The sequence below is a fragment of the Copadichromis virginalis genome, linkage group LG20 (assembly GCF_057382275.1).
Source record: "Copadichromis virginalis isolate Kocher_CV1m ecotype Utaka linkage group LG20, C_Virginalis_male_GT1.1, whole genome shotgun sequence".
NCBI lineage: Eukaryota > Metazoa > Chordata > Actinopteri > Cichliformes > Cichlidae > Copadichromis > Copadichromis virginalis.
This window is the reverse complement of record NC_140637.1, coordinates 22,064,530-22,085,881: the sequence shown is the minus strand read 5'-3', so window position 1 is coordinate 22,085,881 and position 21,352 is coordinate 22,064,530. Positions and strand designations below refer to the sequence as shown.

Sequence of the window (21,352 nt, the reverse complement as noted above, 5' to 3'; positions counted from 1 at the left end):
TTTTGGCAAATGACTCAGGTGACTGTGTTATTATTGTGCTGTTAGATTTAACTGCTGCTTTTGATACAGTGGATCATAATATTTTAATTTCCCGTTTAGAGCAGTTGGTGGGTATGCGGAGTACCGCACTGCAGTGGCTCAGATCCTATTTGGCAGAGCGAACTTTCTCTGTGAAACTAGGGGAGTTTGTATCCTCTACTGCTTCTCTTCAATGTGGGGTTCCACAGGGTTCAGTTTTAGGCCCGCTTCTTTTCTCTCTATATCTCCTACCCCTTGGGTCTATTTTCAGGAAACATGGGATTTCTTTCCACTGCTACGCCGATGACTCCCAGATTTATTTCCCACTTAAAAAGATAAATGGCTTCTCAGTAGACCCGCTGCTCAGATGCCTTGATGAAATAAGGACTTGGATGGCTTTGAACTTTTTACATTTTAATGAACAGAAAACAGAAGTGATGGTTTTTGGTGGCGCTTCTGAGGCCACTATTATAGATCTTGGTTCACTGGCACAGTATGTTAAACCAGTCATCACTAATCTGGGAGTTAAAATAGAGGCAAATCTTAAACTTGAAAGCCAGGTCAGAGCTGTTGTAAGATCTAGCTTTTTTCATTTGAGGGAATTAGCCAAAATAAAGCCTATCTTATCGAAACAGCATTTTCAGACAGTAATCCATGCCTTTGTTACTTCTAGGCTGGATTATTGTAACGCACTTTATTTTGGGGTTAGTGATGCGTCCATTAGGCGCCTGCAGGTTGTGCAAAATGCTGCAGCACGTCTTTTAACTGGAACAAAAAAGTTTGAGCACATTACCCCTATTTTAATTTCACTCCACTGGCTACCTGTACATTTTAGGATTGTTTTTAAAATTCTCTTATTTGCTTTTAAATCTCTTAATGGCCTGGCCCCCCCCTACCTCTCGGAGCTACTACAACCATATACACCTGCCCGTTCCCTTAGGTCCGCCAATCAGCAGCTCCTTAAGGTACCGAAAACTAAGTATAAACTTAAAGGTGATCGTGCTTTTGCTGTAGCTGCTCCAAAGTTGTGGAATGATCTGCCCTTGCATGTTAGGCAGGCCTCTTCTCTCTCTGAATTTAAAAGTCTTCTTAAAACATATTTATTCGCTGAAGCCTTTGGCATTGATTAGAGGGGTTGACTCAATTTGTTTTAACATGTTTCAATTTATTGTATCTATTTATTTTATCGTATCTCATTTTAATTTTCTTTACGTATGCTATTAACATGTACAGCACTTTGTGAAACTCTGGTTTTATGTTAAAGTGCTTTAGAAATAAAGTTGGTATGGTATGGTATGGTAGAAATATTTTTTAATTTTACAGTTTAACTTGCAGAAGGCTGCATCTTCACCACCAAACCATTTGCTCATTTGCTTTGCACAACAGCATTTGTAATTCAAAATTCAGGTAGAATATAAATAAACGGCATATAAAGTGCATGCACACACACACACACACATACGCATGCCACAGTGGTGCAGTGGTAATCTGTGATCCACATGCCTATAATCCTCATAAATATTGAATATTTGATGACTTTCTCATTGATGGAGCATGACACCTAGGCGGCCCACCCTCTGCTAACTGTAACACCCGTGGGAGGGGGGGTTGTTCCCGACAGCGGTCTAATCTCAGGGAAAGCATCTGAGCCAGCAAAACTGACAAGACAGTAAAGGCGCCCGCTAATGTATGTGTAACACATCTTATTTTAGATGAAGCATTGTTTGTATAAATCAAATCGCTACAGACATGAAAACAGCAAAGGATGCAGTGATTCAAAAAGATGTGTGCATGTGTGTGTGTGTGTGTGTGTGTGCTTGCATGTCTGAGAGAGTATGCTGTTGTATCTGTTTTTCCTCTTACAATCTGACTTCTGCTTGCCTAGCAGGGACCGTAATGATGGTCGTCAGCACTGGCTGGTTGCTAGGTAACAATTACCTGACTGTGCTTTGCTTGCACTGAATTACACGGTGGGCTATGTGTGTGCATGTGTGTGTGTGTACGTGTGTGCACAGAAACTGAAATATACAACAACATAGACTCTTAGCCACTGTCTCCAGTTTTAGGGCAGAAAACACCCAGGAGCAGAATCACTGTGGTATTATTAGCCCAGCACTCTTTCTGAATCTTAGCTGTAAACTTATTCTCAACTTCTATTTTAATATTGTTTTCACAGAGCTTCAAATTTGTGTGTAAACAAACTGTTTTGCAACTGTAATCTCATTCTTTATTCATGTTTGATTTAGATGTTTTTTGTTAATTCTCTGCGCCTTGCATTATTGGTTTTACTTCAGTGTTCAAGTGTTTATGGTCGTGTCCAAGTAGAGGGTGGTCGGGTGGATGTGACGAGGGGCAGATGATGATGTCACGTTACACGAAACCTCAGGATAGATGACCAGTAGTTTTGGGGTTTTTTTTCCTTCTGATGATTCTGCTTTGTCTCTTTTTTTGTAATGTTTTTCCTACTTCTGAATAGAATTTTTTCCAAAACTGGAAAACCTTCCTGCCTCCTTCCTGGCTTAGACTTCTCCACCCTGAAAAGCCTTTACTGAAACTAAAGGGTTTTAGTAAAAGTACTTCACTGAAACTCTACGGCTATGGCATTTCCAGGTCTAACTGCTCTCTACCATTATGAAGTTCTTATTTGAACTCAAACCATTAACCATTCTATTAACTTGAACAAACTTTTATCTTTTAAATTTTGCTTAGTCGTTGTCAAATGAAGGTTAAAAATATGTGCTGTATGACCTGCTCCTTGGAGGTGTACTAATTCAGGAAACAATCATACTGATCTTATTCATAGATTAGAGATACCCTACTGACACTGATCGCTTAGGTCAGCAGTAGTTAGTCACTTCATGGATCAGCTGGATCCCAGTTGACAGAACAATTGGCCCTTTTTATGTTACTGTAATGTTAAATTCCCTCCAAGTCCCATCAGTTGTAAAGTAAACAATACATCCTCAGTAAGGGCACTGACCCTGGCATCAGGAAGCACAGATCAAGGAGAGACTCCTCTACTATGAACTGATCCCGACAGGAGGCCATGGCACCTCCCCCAAGAACTGCGTGCCAGCTCTCCCAGACATGGATGATATATTTGGAGATCATTAAATGGTCCTAAATGAGACCCTGGCGTGAGAGCGAGCTCTGACCATCTGGCCCCATTGTGAGCGCCGGAGCTCTGTTCAAACTCAGCCAGCAGCATCCTCACGCCTGATTGGATGGTTGATGAGTGTGCATGAATATTCCAGCCAATCAGACAGCCTTATAAACAATTACCCAAACCTCCCTCAGTCTCTACCTTTCCCAAATAAACGGACCATCCTAGTACATAATGTGTGTGTTTCCCTGCTGTAGTCAAACTGTTTATAAGGCCCCAACTCTTTTTTTACATTAGCCCCATAGTAAGCACCACTAATTCTCTTGTGATAATATGTGATAATATTATCACATATTTACTGTATTCTTCACTATGAATCAGATGTATGTGTAACAAGTTATTGTTTATTTACTGTCTGAGAAAGGTCTGGTCCTCTGTCACTATTTGAACAATGGAAATGTCGTGGCCTTTCATGACATTACTTGAGGGTGAATGAAAGCATGTCAGCGGTGAAAAGATGTCCTTTTTTTAGGTTTATTTATTTGAGCTGTTTTTGTCTGGCCATGTTTTCCAGGTCACAAGCTCAACAAGGATCTGAAGCACTATCTGAGCTTGAGGTTTCAGAAGTCTTCTCCTGACCACGAACTGCAGAAGACAATCCGAGCCAACCTGTATCGTCATGCTGTGCCTTGTGAGTATTACTTTTTGTTGTTTGGGTTTTGTTTTTGTTTTTTACATAATTTCTTCATCACTGGCTTATTTTATGGCTTGTTTACCATCTTTTTTTATTTAATCCTTTCCTTTTTTATATAAATTATTCTGTTAGTCTTTATGTTCTTGTCATCATTTAAAATTCGCACAAGCTTTGCTTCTAATCAGCGAAAGGGGAAACATGTATTTTTCAAACACACTCGCTGTCATTTTTCTCATTACTGCCCATTAAAGCCACTTGTGTTGACCACGCCAGAGTACCATTTTTGCAGCTGTCTCACATCACTGTGAAAGATACAAAAAACATGGCTCAAGCCAAACACTCCGCGCTGTGCCAGACTCCACAGCTGGGCTCACTTACGTCACAAACAGTTGGATGTGCGGCTGGGTAACACAGCCCAGCTTTACTCAGTTCATTTTCCTACTGTACTCATGTCACGTTTGTGTTTCCAAAGCATTTGGCTTGAATTGTGTCGGCCACGAGGCTTGAGGCCTTAAGTGTTTCAGCAAAGCAGCACAGTAGATGTTTTCAGCTTGCAAGTGTATGTTAATGTTTCCCCCTGAGAACTTTATCTGATTATGATATGTACAGACATTAATTAAACAGGCACAACAGAGATCAGCATCACCATGACCACTCGCTCCTGTTTCTCTGAAATGGGACTTGGTGTTGGTTTGCATGTGTTTGCATTGCAGTGCTTCCTAATAAAATGTGGCTTCTAGTCTAATGGATTTTTTTCTCTCCCTGGGTCACTCTCTTGTTCTTTGCCTTTTCGCTCTTTGCTCCCCATCTCTGGGTGTCGTTCTCTTACTCTCAGCCATGTGACTGGTAAATCTGCCTCTCTGAGCCTCACCCGGTGCCCTCCCTGGGATTATGATGTTCTGATATATTGAAAATAGATTCCTGTCCGATTATGTGATGAGCATGTTGGACTCTTACGAAGTTCATTGTATGATGGAGAGGCCCCTGTGTGCTAGGACAGTGCTGACATAAACATCAAAACGAAAACTAAACAACAAGAGATTTTCAAAAGAATGCTACTGTAAGGTGGTGTAAGAGAGACCCAAATGATTGCAAGGATTTGTTTCTATTTTTTTAAACTTTTTTTCCCTAAGAAATTGTGGATACAAATAGAGATACAAAGATCACTTCCTTTTTAGAGATAACTGTCGGCAGATTTAGTAAAACTTTTTAAGATGTCTTTAACTGCAAGAAATTAATCTTTGGGTCATTGCACACTGGTTTTTATTTTTACAAGAGCGCTTTTATTAAGAGGCTGCACTTTTATCATAGCTGACTGATGAAATCCACAAGAGAGGAAATGTACCAGTGCAACTGAATTGTCATCATGAAGGTTGGTTTAAGTCTCTAAGGTCAGTGAGGAGTGAGATGTAGGCAGGACTGTGCCTTGTATGCTCTCTCTCAAAGACTCTCAATGTTTTTAGAGCTCTTATATTGTGCTTTTATGACTTGTGATACAGTGTTTAACTGATCCGTCATTGACCTTAAAGACTCTCCTAACAAATGTGTACAGAACAAACCTCTACATAGCTAAACTTAGCTGTTAACAGGACTAAATATCAGTGTCAGGGACCAAACAGTAAGGCACATGGGGCAAATATGTAAGAAGCATTTTTTTTTTAATCATTTTTAATTAAATGAAAAATTGTAACACTGTCCACAAAATCCCAAATGGTGTAAAGACATCCAAAAACTCAAAATAAATTCAACAAAAGAAAACCCAAGCTGAGATTAGGTTTATATATCTAACTTCACCTAACAATTCAGGCACACGGATTTAATGTAGACACAGGTTAGACAGAAAAGGGTGGGGCACTTAGCCAAACAATAACAACGAACAAACTTAGAAAACTTTAAAATAACATCAGTCAACTAATATTTCTTACAAATCAAGATTAACTTATATCAGATATAATCATATTTCTAATATATATCTATATAGATTTTTTCAAGTCTCCCTCCCAATTTCATATCCCCTGTTTTCAGTCCACTGTTGGACTCTTCCATTTCCTGCTCATATTGTATAAAAATCTCTCTAACCCAGCTGGTCAGTTTTTTGGAGCATGGTGGAAACACTTAGGGTAAATGTTACTAGCAAATAAATAAAAAAGCCTAAGACAGAACTGGTCACTATGTACTCAGATTCGAAAACAAATGCTTTGAATAAAGGTATTATCAAAGCAAGATTATGTGCCAATTTTTTTATTTAATTATGTTTGTGTGAAAGATAAATAAAAAAAAAAGAACACTGAAGGGTGCCTGGTGGAGCCACTACAGCCAGTAACATGTTCACATTGGTAATGCTGATATGTAGCTGGTGTAATCTACCAGATTTGCAACAATAATTTAGCATGTGATTAGCACTAAACACTAGGGGTGGGGAAAAAAATCGATACTGTGTAGTATCGTGATATTTTGTTTGCTAATAATGTATCGATACAGGGACAGCAGAAATCGATATTTTGTTACAAAAAAAGTTTTTGTGGAATGGAACATGCTCTGACTTCAGACCATGTTGTTCAGCTCCTTTTTCTGAGCAAGAATCCTGACATTCCTTCACTGTCCAAATGTGTTTAACTCTTTTTTTGGCAGCAATAAACATGACAGTTTACTTATTTTAATTTAAGACATGTTTTATTTTAATTAAGTTTAAAACTTTTTTATTTAATGTAAAATTATATTTTGTTTTAATTTACTTTCAAATTCTTCAGTTGCTGAAGGGGCTGCATAGTTTTCATAAATTGCATAGTTCACAATAGCTATAATTGTACCAGATGGTTGCATTCAGTTAAGTTGGACTAGACTGTAATACAAACCGTTCAGTTTGTCAACAATAAAACTGACTGAAATGAGAGAAAGACTGAGTGTGAAACTTTGATATTAGATAAAATGAATATTGATAAAGTTTACCTTTATGTACAGAATCTGAATATTGCAAAATATTTTTAAAAATTGCAATAATATCGTATCGTGCGTTAAGTATTGTGATAATATCGTATCGTGGGATGTATGGTGATTCCCACCTCTACTAAACACACAGACTGATCAACCAAGCTATTGGTTTTGCTGGTTTGGCGTCAAGGTTGTTGAAACGACCGATAAAAATATGAGAAACGGTCATAATAGCAGTCGAATATAATATATACTGACATGGCACTTTGCTGAATATAATGTAATCGGCCAATTACATGGCAGCAAGCTAATGCATTTTGACGTGGTCAAGATGACCTGTTGTAGTTCAAAGCAAAGATCTGAATGAGGAAGAAAGGTGATTTTAAGTTCTGAAAGATTGTTGGTGCCAGATGGGCTTGACTGAATATTTCGCTCCACTGGAATTTTCCCACAGGACCATCCATAGAGCTTGCAGAGAAACACTGGAAAAACATAAAAATATCCAGAAGGCGACAGTATTTTGTATTGTCCTCAGAAGAGAATGGCCAGACTGCTTTAAGCTGATGGAAAACAAACAGTAGCACAATCACTTGTTGCACTTTCTGTATGCAGAAGAAAATGTAAAATTGGAAAATGTTGCTTGGTATGAGTCTACTTCTACTTCTGCATCTAGCTGGTAGGATCAGAATTTAACCATGAAAGTATGGATCCAACCTGCCTTGTATTAAAAATTCAGGCTGATGATAGTGGTGTAATGGTTTTGGGATATTTTCTTGGCACATTTTGGGCCCCATAGTACCAGCTGAGCATTGTTTAAACACCACATCCTGGATGACGATTGTCACTGACCCCGTCCAACCCTTTATGGCCACAGTGTGCCAATTTTCTAATGGTTGCTTCCAGCAGAAAATGTCACAAAGCTCAAGACAGATCAAACTGGTTTCTTCAACATGAAAATGATTTCACTGTACTCAAATGACCTCCACTGTCACCAGATATCTTGCACAGGAAATTTGCATCATGGGTGAGCAGCCAACATGTTTGCAGCAACTACTTGATGCTGTCATGTCAATATGGACTAAAATCTCTAAGGAATGTTTCTAGCAAATTGTTGAATATACATATATTCAACAAGTTATATACCACAAAGAAGGCACTTTGGAAAGCAAAGGGGGTTAAACCCAGAACTGGTAAGGTATATCTCATGAATTGTCTGGGTACGTTGTTGAGGGGACATAAACATCTGTCATTTATCTGAATTTTTTGAGTATTACAGAGTATGTTACAGACTAATTTTTGACACATGACGTCAATATCTTCACACATTTACTATAGATTAAAATCCCCTACTGCTCGTTCACTGGGCATATCATTAATTTGTCATTTTAAAACAATACTATAATGTGACACTTACACTCAAAAATATTTTCCACTACTAATCAGTCGCTGCTTATATTGGATGTTCTTTCAATTCCTTTATTTGGTTTGAAGAAAATATTGAAACGGTGTCCAGACCTGTTAGCCTTTGGCTGGTAGTTTTTGGCTGGTATCCTTAGATATGTATATAGTTTTGTATATATTATCCATCCAGGACCTTTTTCTTGTGACGTCTGCTCCCTTGTTAACCAGCTATTTTTTTTTTTTATTTCCAACCACCTTCTCCACAGATGGGGATGGTGGCTTTCTCTACATGCATTGATTTTATACCCCAGTGTTTGTAGGACTACTGTGATAGTACTGTGTATGAGCTCATTGGTTTCAGTGATTCTGATAGTAGGGCTGGAGGTGGTTTCACATCTGAACGCATTCTTGTCTGTTGGGACTTTGTCAGTGAGCTCAGGGAGTCTTGTCCTTGGTTTTGTGGCTACCTTTGTCACGGTCTGAGGAGGCAGACCATGCGGTGGACCCAGGTGCGAACACACGAGAGTAGACTGGAGTAAACTTAACTGAAAGCGAGCCTTTATTGTGACTGGTGACAAGGAGTGCAGACAAGGCAGAAACGCAGTGACAAACTAAACTATGACTAAACTGGGAAAGTAAAACTAGGAAAAAACTATGAAGACACAGGAAACCATAACTATGAATACAACACTGACATTGAATACAGACTTTCAAAGTAAAACAGGAAACATGGAGATTAGACATGACATGAACTAAACATAACCACGCAGACATGACGCATGAACCAGGGAGACTTAGTACAGGGGGAGATTACATAAACAACTAAGGAACAAGACTAAACAGCAATCTAGAAATTAACTAGGTGAACTAAGCTAAGGCACAAATAAATACAAAAGATACATAAAACTCAAACACTGGGCCACATCGTTCATTCTCAGCTCAGCAGATGCTACTGCTACAGCAGTTAGGTGGGCATTACGTAGCTCAACTAGACTACTCCAGTCTATCAGGGTCAGCTCATTATGTCCACACTGCTCACTACTGTTCATATTGTTCTGTACTTTGGATCTTCAGCTTCAATAGTAGCTTTCTTACACTGACGTTATAGCATTGAGCTACCAGGTCAATGTGGATGTTTGCCTTCCACTTATCCATAGTACATGCATTGTAACATGATATGGCTTGGCTCGACTTGGATAGTAGCATTCCATTAACTCCTTGTCCGTGACTTGTTCCACTAGCCCACCTCTCATCAGTATTTGATGGTTCTCCAATACCTTGCTAAGCTGGGTAACAACTGAACCAGTATGACTTTAGTTGCATCTCTTGATCATCTTCCAAGGTAGGGTTGGGGTTCTAGCCTCGAGCTCCTTACTGGATGCATGGTTTGACCAGGATTCGAACCCCAACCTATTGTTCCAAAGACTATCCCGCTGCTATATAGTAAGCAGCTGGAAAGACACACAAAGACACACAGACATATTGTCTTGTGGCCCTTTTTGGGGCACAACACTGTGTGTGTGTGTGTGTGTGTGTGTGTGTGTGTGTATATAACATTGAAACGTTTATATTGTTTACCCCCTTTCTCCCTTTTCCTGTTCCGTCTGCTCACTCTTTAGTGACTTACTATCCCTGCCACCTCCTTTATAGTGTCTCTACCACAAACAGACGCACACATGCAAATATAGTCTTAGCATGACAAGGCAGAATAACAAAAGCAGTCAAATAAAGGACACACTTCTCAGCCCTGTGCTTCCTTTGTCTGTGTCTCTCGTGTCTCCTCCCCCTTTCCTGGGTACATGTGTTGCTCCCACTCCACTTGGTTGACTCGAACAGGTGCCTTTAGCGCTGACACTATCTGAGGTATTTCTTTTTGCTTTTGGGCTTGTGTGTGTGTGTTTGTGTGTTTATAGTAAGAGCACCTCTGCCTCAACCCACCCTCTTCTCCCGCATATCCCCGCTGATACAGATGGCCATTGTTATCATGTGCAGCAAATGTCACAATTGATAGACAAGTTGCTCTCTCGTGGGATTCATTTCTCTCTCACATCTACAGCTGCTGCTTGCGGATGAGGGTTATCTCAGCGTTTTGAGCAACAGAGTGAACCAATCTTCCCTCCCCCACCTGATCTCTCCCTCCCTCCGTTGCTCTCTCTCTCTGCTCCCTCACTCTGTCGTTCTCCTCTCTTCACATCAAATCCTCCTGTGAGTGTCAGCGTTCCTGTGGCTCGGCGGTGGCTGCTGCCTTCCTCAGTCTCTCTCTGTCACACTCTAGCTGCTCCCACCGTGTCCCTGCCTCTACTGCTCTCACCCACCATCTCCTGCTCTCTCTCTCTCTTTCTCCCTCCCCTCCTTGCTATCTTTCACTCCCTCGCTTCCTTGTTTTCCACTCCACTGCCGATCTTGGGGAAGTCATTGTGGGAGACAAATTTCTCTGTTTGCCGTTCACACAAAGAAAGGGATTACGGGTTGATTTGTTGGCTCCGGGCTCTCTCTGCATCCAGGCAAGTGGCAGCTCCTTATTCTATCCTTATTCGCTCCTTCTTTTTTTTCGCTCTCACCATCATCCACAATCCAAAGCCTGTGATGTATGCATGGTAGTGTGTGTGTGGTTGATGCTGTGTATATAGGCTAAGGGAATCAGGGAAGGTGGGGGTAGGGGTGGGAATTATGTGAGGGAAAGAGGGGGGGCAGGCACACTTGGAGCAGGCACGTCCAACCCAGAGGGACAGATGGCCAGTAGCCCTGGTGCTTTTTCCTCTTTGGTTTTCTAATTCACCCTGCAGGCTTTGTATAAGGCCCACTAATACACAGACCTTCTCTTCAAGAAGCAAGAGATGGCTGCTCTCTTTAGCTAGAAGAAGGAGGGGGGGCATCTGTATGTGATGAACGGACAAGGTATACGAGAGGAAGGAGGAGGGGGCTGCTCTAGAGGCAGAGCAGGTTTTTAAGAAGGGGTTACTACAGGAGAGAAGAGAAGATATGAGGAGCTGAGAGGGAATGGAGAGGGGGGTCATCAGCCTTGAATACATGGAGGTCAGGTCCAGATGCTGCTCAAACAAAAGGGCTTCTCTGGGGGAACGGCAGGGGGAAGCGTGGCACTCGCCATTGTGTGTGTCGCTGCATTGCAGGGTGCTGCTGGGGAGCCTCATGCTAATGATGGCCATTCATTCTTGTAACGGATGAGTGGGCCCCAGCTTCTGTTTGCCTTCTTTTCACATACACACGGTTCATATTTCTTTCGTGACCAAATATCAGCTGCGTTAACACACAATTCTCTCTAGAAAAGGCAGAGGAAGGAAAAATGATGGCTTCTAAGCTCACTGAGGAAGCTGGGCAAATATGTGTTTTTGCATAGTAATGATGCATGAGGACAGGTGCAGCCTCTGTGTTCAAGGACTTTGTGAGGTTTATGTTTAATGCATGTGGTGTTTGTTTTTAGTACATTTTGCAGATACAGTCACAAAAGACTATCATTTCCTACTATTAGAGTAAATAACAGAACCAATTTTCAAATCTACAAAAGAACTGCAGATCTTCTTCCTTGTTTGTCACTGTGATTGGCAAGTGGGTGAAAGTCAGCCCTGGAGGCTATGGTCCTATGTTGTTTTGTTACTGACAATTTCCTTCAGGCCCTTTTCTTATGGCACACTATTCAGAATTACCATTGTCAAAGCACAACCTCTGTTTCTCTTTTTATTTCTGCACTTGGAGGTAAGAACAAACTGTACTCTGAGCCTGGTCTTACATCAACTTAATCAATACTGCTGAAGAACCACTGTGATCATGAATATAAAGTGAGGCTCACAGTAATGTTATTGTTATTTAAAATCCTCATTCTGCTTTCCTCATCAAGCTCATCCATGTAAGACGGCCATGCTTTGATCGTGTGAATACTCAAGTAAGGATGTGAAAACCGTTGAGAGGCTAGTCTCAGTCACTCGGGTCAAGTTAAGGTGATCAGGCCCTGATTATTGAACCACTAGCTTGTTCTTTAACTGTAGAAGTATTCATGTACTGTAGTTCTCTCAGTTTAGCTCGGGGTGATTGCACTCCCTGCATGCTCAGACTAGACTCGTACTTCAGCAAAAGTAGAGCCCTTTGCCTCACATGAAGGAAAAAAAAGCTTGTGTGTTTAGAGAATATTTTTGACTAGCTGGCAGTCAAGCTAGCTGGTTAGCTGTTAGTGTTGTGTGTGACAATGACACCTCTTTTGAACTTTTTGAGTTCAATGAACTAAATTGTGTAAATAAACTGGCTGAACAAGGATTCTTTGTTGTGATCATGAAGACTAGTCTGTGTCTGTCTGTCTGTCTGCCTCGTGATGATTTGGATCTGCTGTGGTGGCCAGCTAGTCTACATTCTAGCTAGCCAGTTCCTGCAAGCAGTGACCATGACTGTGGCTCAAAATCTCTACAATCAGATAAAATCAATCTTCAGATTACGGTATCAGAGTTTGGATCAACACTCCCTTACTCATGATAAAGCCATAGTTGTTGTCAAATTGCACCCAGATTATTGCCCGACTGGTGCATTAACTACATGACATATTAAAAATGGACCAAACCTCATAATGTCCTTGAGGGCTTTTCTTTTTTATATCGTAACTGGTTAATTGAGTAGTGCATTTGTCCATTTTGTCCATCATGTAAGTGATGAGCACAGTTTTATATGGCAAATTGGTTGTGTTTTTAGAACTATTTTTAAAAACATTACATTTCAAGGTTGGCTTGAAATCCTTTAAATCATTGATTTTTGTACACAATAAACAAGTTATTTATATTATTTATGTGATTATATTCATCATATATATATATATATATATATATATGTATATATATATATATATATATATATATATATATATATATATATATATATATATATATATATATATATATATATATATATATATAAAAACACCCAGCACGCCCCTGCGGGCGGTTTATCCTTCAAGCTCGGGTCCTCTACCAGAGGCCTGGGAGCTTGAGGGTCCTGCGCAGTATCTTAGCTGTTCCCAGGACTGCGCTCTTCTGGACAGAGATCTCCGATGTTGTTCCCGGGATCTGCTGGAGCCACTCGCCTAGCTTGGGAGTCACCGCACCTAGTGCTCCGATTACCACGGGGACCACCGTTACCTTCACCCTCCACATCCTCTCGAGCTCTTCTCTGAGCCCTTGGTATTTCTCCAGCTTCTCGTGTTCCTTCTTCCTGATATTGCTGTCATTCGGAACCGCTACATCGATCACTACGGCCGTCTGCTTCTGTTTGTCTACCACCACTATGTCCGGTTGGTTAGCCACCACCATTTTGTCCGTCTGTATCTGGAAGTCCCACAGGATCTTAGCTCGGTCATTCTCCACCACCCTTGGGGGCATCTCCCATTTTGACCTCGGGACTTCCAGGTTATACTCGGCACAGATGTTCCTGTACACTATGCCGGCCACTTGGTTATGGCGTTCCATGTATGAATAGGATGAGGGACCTATGGATATATATATATATATATATATATATATATATATATATATATATATATATATATATATATATATATATATATATATATATATATATATATATATATATAATATTTATTTATTTATTTATTTATTTATTTATTATTCTGAGTATATGGTACTGTTAGACATAATCTCTGTTTAGAATGAGCCTTCCTGCTCCTAGTCATTAAGCTAAACTAGGCTAATCTGCTTGCTATAGTTTCATTTCAGTGTGCATATATCAGAGTGCTTTTGATCTTCTCTAACTCTCACTAATTTTTCACTGCAGCAGTGCTATTATAAGTTACTTTTTTACTTCTAGTTGTGGTACAATGAGGGCTTATGTTGAAGTTGGACCAAGTGAATCCGAACAAAAAGCTGCAGTCCTCTTCCCTCAGGGATGCTCTGGGGTTTTGTGATCAGGATGCCTGGGCAGCAGTCCATGTCTGCACAGGTACAGACCTGTGCTTACAAAGGTTTCCTTTGGTCAGCCATTAGGAGCTTAATCCCTGAAAGTTACTAATTAAGTCAAGCCTCTCCGGACTAGTCTGGTCAAAGGATAGTAAACGGATCCAACCAGCAAACGCCGTACATAAGCATTTAGTAGACTATATGTGGCAATATATGTGGTATTGTTCTTCTACTGTATTCCCCTCTCATCTTTCTGTGCTGTATTCCCTTCTTTAACCCAGTGTTCAACCTTAGGGAGGTTTTCTCAGTCAAGGCACCTGCACAAAGCTGGCTGTATATCACGAGGGACCATGTGTTAGGTAATGCCAAGAGTCTATATTTATGACTAAGATAGCTGGAGAAGGGTAGAACAGAAAGGCAGATGAGAGAGAGAGAGAGAGAGAGAGAGAGAGAGGGGCAGGCAGTGGGCGGGAGTATGCAAGGGGCTGTGGGGCTGCAGCCATTGGCCTCAGACAGGAACTGGAGTGTGAATAGCTCACATTGGCTTAGCCTCTAAGCTGGGCTGGACCTCTAATTTGCTCTGCTTGTGGAGCTTTGAAGAAAAACGGCAGCTGCCTACTAGCTGCCTGCCTGAATGAGTTTGCAAGCTGGGAGCTAGCACTTGCTCACAGACAGCTGGATGATCTGGATGGAGCAAGAAAAGCAGAATTCATCCTAGTCAAAGTCATCCTGCTTGGATTTATCTTTTTGAATATTTCTGTGGAATAACCAGAGAGAACGGGCACAGAAGCAGCGGCGTAGAGGTAATCTGTGACATTTACTACTTCTCCTGGGAATGATGCCGTGTCTTCCGGGATTACGTTGAAAGAGATGTGGGTGGGGAGAATAGATGGATACACAGAGGCAGAAATGCAGGCAGGTGGATTTTTAACAGACTGTGGGAACCGGTGCTTATGCAGATTTGTGGTGTGATATTGATAAGCTGTGATGTGTTGTGCTGTGCGTCTTTGATGACGGCGGCTCTCTTAATCGCACACACATGCATTATTGTCAGTCTGAGCTGATGTTTGATTAGCGGCTCACTTTAAACGCTGATCTGTTGACACACTACCATAGGAGGACATTTTGCCCTGCCCCTGGCTCCTGCAGCTACATCTTTTTCTTTCTGTCATCCACCTTTCCATTTCTCCCCTTCTTTGAGTCACCCTTTCTTGTGCACTAGCTAATCTGTTCTCCTCTCAGCTTTGCCTTTTAAATGAAAGCTCCTTTCTTCCTTTCCAATTTTGGGTTTTATTTCTGCACCGGTTTCTAGTAGAAGGCGAAAAACCCCACAAAAACCCAAACTGAAATCTTAATGTTATTTCATTAGATTTATAGCTAATAACGCTTCAGATTTTATATGCTTGCCCACTATTCATTTTCAGTCCTTATTCTTCGTCCCCACATTGAAAAGGAGGGAGCTGTGGAAGCAGCAGGAGAGCAGTGGCTGGACTCGGCAGTGAGGACTGTTGTGGCGCGAGCTGAAAGAATGCCCTGTTGTGCTGGGCAGCAGCAGCATTGTGTGTCTGGCCTCCTTCTCTTTAATGGGCAACTCCGTCATTCCTTTATTGAAACAATCACAGCGAGAAACCTTTTCTATGTTTAATAATAATTAAATAAATAGGCTCTTTGATACACAACCTGGCCTCTTCATAAGTAAAGGGCCGGGTATTGTTTGAAAACTTTCTATTGTAGCCCCAATAAAATAAAAGCGCTACACACTGTGCTGGTAAAATACTTTCTTGTGAGAGCATGATTTTTTTCCATATTTCATGAAAGCAGCATTAAGGTCTTTGACGTCTTAAATGTTCAACCTCATCTAAACATTAATAGTTGTAAGGAAAAACACATCGGTTGTGAAGATGGTTTCATATTTTATTTAAAATGTTACCATCTGATCAAAAATCAAATAAGCAAAGGTATAAATCGGAAACTGTTCAGGTTGAATAGCAGGGCTATCCAAGTTATTTTCCTAATACCATTTTCATAATAAATATTAGCTTATAAAATATTAAAAACTAGAGATGACAAATGTCATTTCCAAGTCCTCCAGGCCCTGTAGTAAGCATTCTGTCTGACAAACAGTCCAGAACACAAACATATTTAGTTGTGTAAAACAGAGAAGAGTGAAATATTCAAATTTGAGAAGCTGAGACTGAAGAATCTTTTGCATTATTACTGAGGGCGTTTTGTTTTTTTGGCATTTCATAGACCCATTAGCTGACAGCCATCCATACACTCACACAGTTTTACTACAAAAATAGTACTGACATACATGGTGACACAGATACTCTACGCATTTGTTTTTGATAGTTTTTCAAATTTGCCTTTTTTGCCTCTATTTTCTTGTATAAGACAGGAGGAGGCATTGCAGCACCTTGCTGAACCATCCCCAGCACACTGGTAGTTAACCGAACCTGCTACAGCATGGCATGCTCCCAGCAGCTGATAGGATCTGGAGTGGGATTGCTATTTGCTTAATCATTAATCTGAGGGCCTCCACTACATTGATTCTCTCCCTGTTCCCCTTCATCAATCATTATGGGCCAGCATTTCCTTTAATGGGGGATAGAAGTGCTGATTGAACGCAGCCATGGTACTGGGGACATAAAAATCATCTTGGTCCTGATCAGGGCTACAAAAAACAGGTCCAGAACCTGTCCAACTCAGCAACAGCAGCAGACTTCTAGCCTTCAAGCATCAGAATGAGGCTGGATCCTTTAATTAATTTTATGTTCAAATTATGTTCCTAAAACGTAAAATAGAAAAATATCTTATAATATGATGTATTTGTCCTATTATCTTTGCTAAAGACTTGTCCAGCTCACACCATAATGGATGCAAATGGCCACCTAACCATAGTTTGCGGTTGAGAAGCTTCCATCATCTGACCAGTGTATTAAGGGACTACTTGTGTGGATGAGGCCTTAAAGTGCTCCCTCAATCAATGCAGCTCCAGTAATTGGCTTAGAGGCCCAAGACAGTTCCATGCTAACTCCCTGCGCGACTGTTTGCTTTCTCTGCCCCGCCTCTGCTCGGTCTGCTCTGAGATGTTCATGTAATTTCTTCTAACGTCACCTCTCAGCCTCTGTTTTCATAACACACACCTTGCCCATCAACACAAAGATGTGTGTTTATTCTGGAAACAATGCCCCAAAATATGCTCTCGCTGTGGTTTAGATGCTGTACACAGGACTGTTACGAGCACGTATGATAAGATTGGGTTTCTTAAGAATATAAAGTTTGTTCTTTTATTTTATTATGACTCTAATTAAATAAATAATCCAGCTGCTGTTTTCATTACTGAAACACTCAGAGCATGGTCTGACATTAATTTGCTAAAATCCAGCCATCAGGTTAATCTCGCTCTCAGGTCAGTGCCTGTTCTTTTGTGTTCTCCCTCCTGCTATGCTCACGCTCACAACCAGCAGGGGTTAAAAACAGCAGATGTTTGGCTGAAACGGTGTGCGTGTGTCCCCGTGTGTGTCTACAAGTTTGCCTATGTCTGCTAGACAATGAGTGGAAGCTCCTCAGACCATCAACAGCAGGAAGGCGATTGAGGGTATCAGATGTCACCAAAGTGCCGTTGGCCTATTGTTAATACTCAGGACGGTTTTCACCTGGATTTGTGTGTTTGTGTGCGTTCGGATGCGATTGTTGTTGTGGTGGCAGTGGCGTGCGCACACAAGGAATGTTTTTTTTTTTTTTTTGCGTCATTTTACAAACTCATTAAGATTTCGCTGTCACTGGCAATTTGTCTTTGATATCTGATATATACATTTTATATATGGGAGAAAAGATCTCAGCAAGTCAACAGAGTTTGAGGTCATGTAATTGCAGTCAGAGAGGTCATCTTGGCCCCAGGTAACTGAACCATACTGACCCAAAGGTCAGAAGAGGACAACGTGAGCACGGGACGTAGTCGGCTTCTCGCACTTTGCTTGACATCCTGCATTTCACCTTCCAATGTAAATAACAACATCAAAAGAGGAACGATTTTGCAGTGAGAAGCAGAATCTTATCAGATGGCTTCACATGAGCAGAAGACAAACTCTTCAAACTGCACTTTTTTGCTTGGCAGCCTCAGCCCATCCTAAACTGTTATAATAATAAACATGTTGTTGTTTTTCGGCTTTTGAAAAATTCTTCAAATGGCCCACAGGAGCCCTTTCAGTAATGTACCACAAACCAAGTCTCAGGTGAAACAGCTAAAATATTCTACAAATTCAGGGTTTGGGTGGGTCTTCTACTGATTGATTACTAGACTTAGTGCAGATTTACAGTAATCTATAAACTGTGCTGGTGTTTTGTTTTGTTTTTCTACGCATTTGTGTTCATATATAAAATACAGGTGAAGTAAACCTCAAATTTTATTTGCTATACCTACAAATTGCTGAAGCAACTAGATTATTCTCTTTATTGGGAACCCACCCATATCTTCACCTGGTATCTTGGGGTAAGCAGGATTTCACCCCTATACCTGACGAGGTTAGCTACGACCATCCAGAACCATCTCGAGCTGATGTTGGCTGCTGTGATTACCTCCCCAGTGGCTTTCTTCAGTTGTTTGTTCGGACTCCAGCTGGGTTGTCTGAAAAAATAGCACAGTGATGATGCGATCCTTCGGCCTCATTAGGCAGATCTTAGTAACTGTCTTTCTTCAGTCCATGAGATGGATAGCCTTTCACAAACTTGCCCCTCCCAAGGCATATATATTCACCATAAGCAAGAGTTCATGCAAGTGGTTGTTTCTGTTTTTTGAGTAAAATGCTAATGTGAAAGCAAGATCGTGTTTACAGTGTTCATCATCAAGTCGTTTTCGTCACCTCTGAAAAAAAGATTTTTGTCCTAGGTTTAAATCCAATGGTTAGCATGGTTAGCATGTTCTCCCTGTGAGCACATGGATACTCTTGATTCCTTCCTTAGTCCAAAGACATGCTTGCTAGGTTAACTACTGATTTAAAACACTAGCCTTCCATGCTAATATTTGCTAATTAGTGAGTTGCCATAGAAATCCATTCAACAATTACTGAGGTGAGTTAATTGAAAACCTGAACATACTTTATTTCTTTATGCAGTAGATGGTGATGCTAATGGAAAAATCGCAGATCATCATTTTGGAGTTTTTATCGTCAGAAATCCAATATTTGTAATATTTCAGGTTGGACAAAGGAAGATGATCAGGTCACAAGAACCTTACCATGCTGCTGACATAGTCTACCCATAAAACACTATAATTATAATATGTAATTTAAATCAAATATTTGAAAAATGTCCATTTCAGATATTCTCTACTTCCTTTCCCCCTTATTTTTAGCTTGTAAGTGCAACATTAGAACCAGATCTCCCCTTTATTCCTTTTACTCATGTATAGTGCATTATGTTAAATGTGGATATCCCTGGTAGGCCTGAACCACTTTTATACAATACAAACATTCACTCAGCTACATGAATGAAATATTTAGTCAGCCTCCACAGACAACAGCTTCTCCCGCAGCACAAACTCTCATAGCTTTCATCAGGCCAGCAGAAAAGGCTGCTGTGCAACTTAATTGCATGCAAAAAAAATGTTTCTTCTTCTTTTTTTTTCTCTTTTTTTTTTTAACAGTGTAACGTAAAAAGACTGTTTACACTGGTCAAACCTTTTTTATGTTTATCTGTGACCTTTGTGCAAACACTCACTGGTTTGGTGGTAGCTCAGTATTTGTGTTGATGATGTAGAGCGATATAAGATGAAAAATATGGATTTTTCACTGCCAAAACGGTGAAAGTTAAGCCTTGTGCATTGTAAAAGATTCAGAAGCCAGATGGCCTTAGAATCTGCTTTTCTCTGAAGCTAGATAAAATGGCCTCTAAATGTTTTGCCGCTCATCACTCGGGTGGGAGCTCATTTACAGCGTGCAGAAGTGTTCAAATAAATCTGGAGACTGTAAACTCTGAATTATATCCAAGTCAAACTTAAGATAAATGGAAGTGGAAGTTGATGTGAAATGTAGAAATAAAGTTCTCTAAAGCAATTCTCTGTATGACTTCATGAGAAAGCTTAAATATAATAATCTTGGCCAATGTAATCCTTGAAGTCATGGAATATAAATAAATCAGTCATCATATTTGTGGCCAAGACATGTCAAGGAAGAGGCCTAGAGATGCTAAGACCAGCACAGTCACTCCAATAGTTGCTGATAATACGATTTCCTTCTATTTGTGGCACCTAGCTGAGAGAAGAGGTTTCTCTTTTGAACAATTTTGAGTCTTTCTGAGCTGTGAGCCTTCATCGCATACATCCTCTTAACCACCATACGCTCCGAGACAAAGACAGTTGCTATACGTGTGAATGAATCTCCACGAGGATGTCCATTTAACATAACTATTCCAGTACTCAGAGCATCTACTCTAAGGTGAGGACATTCCTCTAAGGTGTGCAACTTCAAGGTCTGTAATTAATTTCATAGCACAGCTCAGATGCTCCTGCAGTTTATGGTGCATGTTCAGTAGCAGTGAGTGAGTGGCCCAGTATTAGGAGTGAGGATGTGGGTCAGAGCATGCACTCAAACAGGCCACTTCAGGGACACATGTCCCTTGCTCCAGAGCTTTTTATGAACTGCCAGTGAGGACAGAAGCTGGCTTTGCTAGCTTGATATTTATAGTCCATATTCTGAATACACTATATATATGTATTTACATGCTACTTCTGCCCTCTATCTTTGTCTTATGTAGCTGAAAAAGGTTGGGACACTGGCCACATACAGCTCACAGCTGCTCATAGCAAGTGATAACTTGTTCAGCCAGGTTGTCACTACTGGATTCAGCATGCAGAAAATGGGCACCGGATGACAACTCTAGCTGTTAATACATTGGAGTATTACCTGCTTTATTCTCACATCAGCACAGATCAGCACACTCAGACTTCACAGAGACTTTGTAGTAGGGAGCTAAAGACTGTTTAATGTCCTTACTGATTGCATTTCATACTGATTTGAGTTCTCCCAAGCTCCCCTCTTGGGTAATGTCAAGAAAAGTTCATAGCTGCAGCGCATGTGTGAGAACAGCTTCTTCTGTGCATATGTCAGTGTGGGTGCTCAAAACTGCATGTGCGTTCTTGTTGTTAATTTGGTGTCCTATACAGATCGGAGCTAAATTTAGATCAAAGTGCAGCAGTGATAAACGTAGGCAGACACGCAACACTCTTATGGTTGTACTTCACTTCCTATTTAGGAAGGTCATTAAAACACAAACGCATAACAATACCATCCA

At 40.6% G+C, this 21,352-nt stretch overlaps 1 protein-coding gene across 6 annotated transcripts in view; it reads left to right on the top strand.

Moving 5' to 3' along the window:
- Positions 1–21,352, top strand: part of LOC146684788 (membrane-associated guanylate kinase, WW and PDZ domain-containing protein 1-like) — a 92,671-nt gene that overhangs the window by 24,912 nt on the left and 46,407 nt on the right. For all 6 annotated transcript variants that reach the window (XM_085444330.1, XM_085444331.1, XM_085444328.1 and 3 more), the window contains exon 2: positions 3,696–3,812. In XM_085444330.1, coding sequence (XP_085300456.1) covers positions 3,696–3,812 — 117 coding nt within the window. The remainder of the gene's footprint in view (positions 1–3,695; positions 3,813–21,352) is intronic.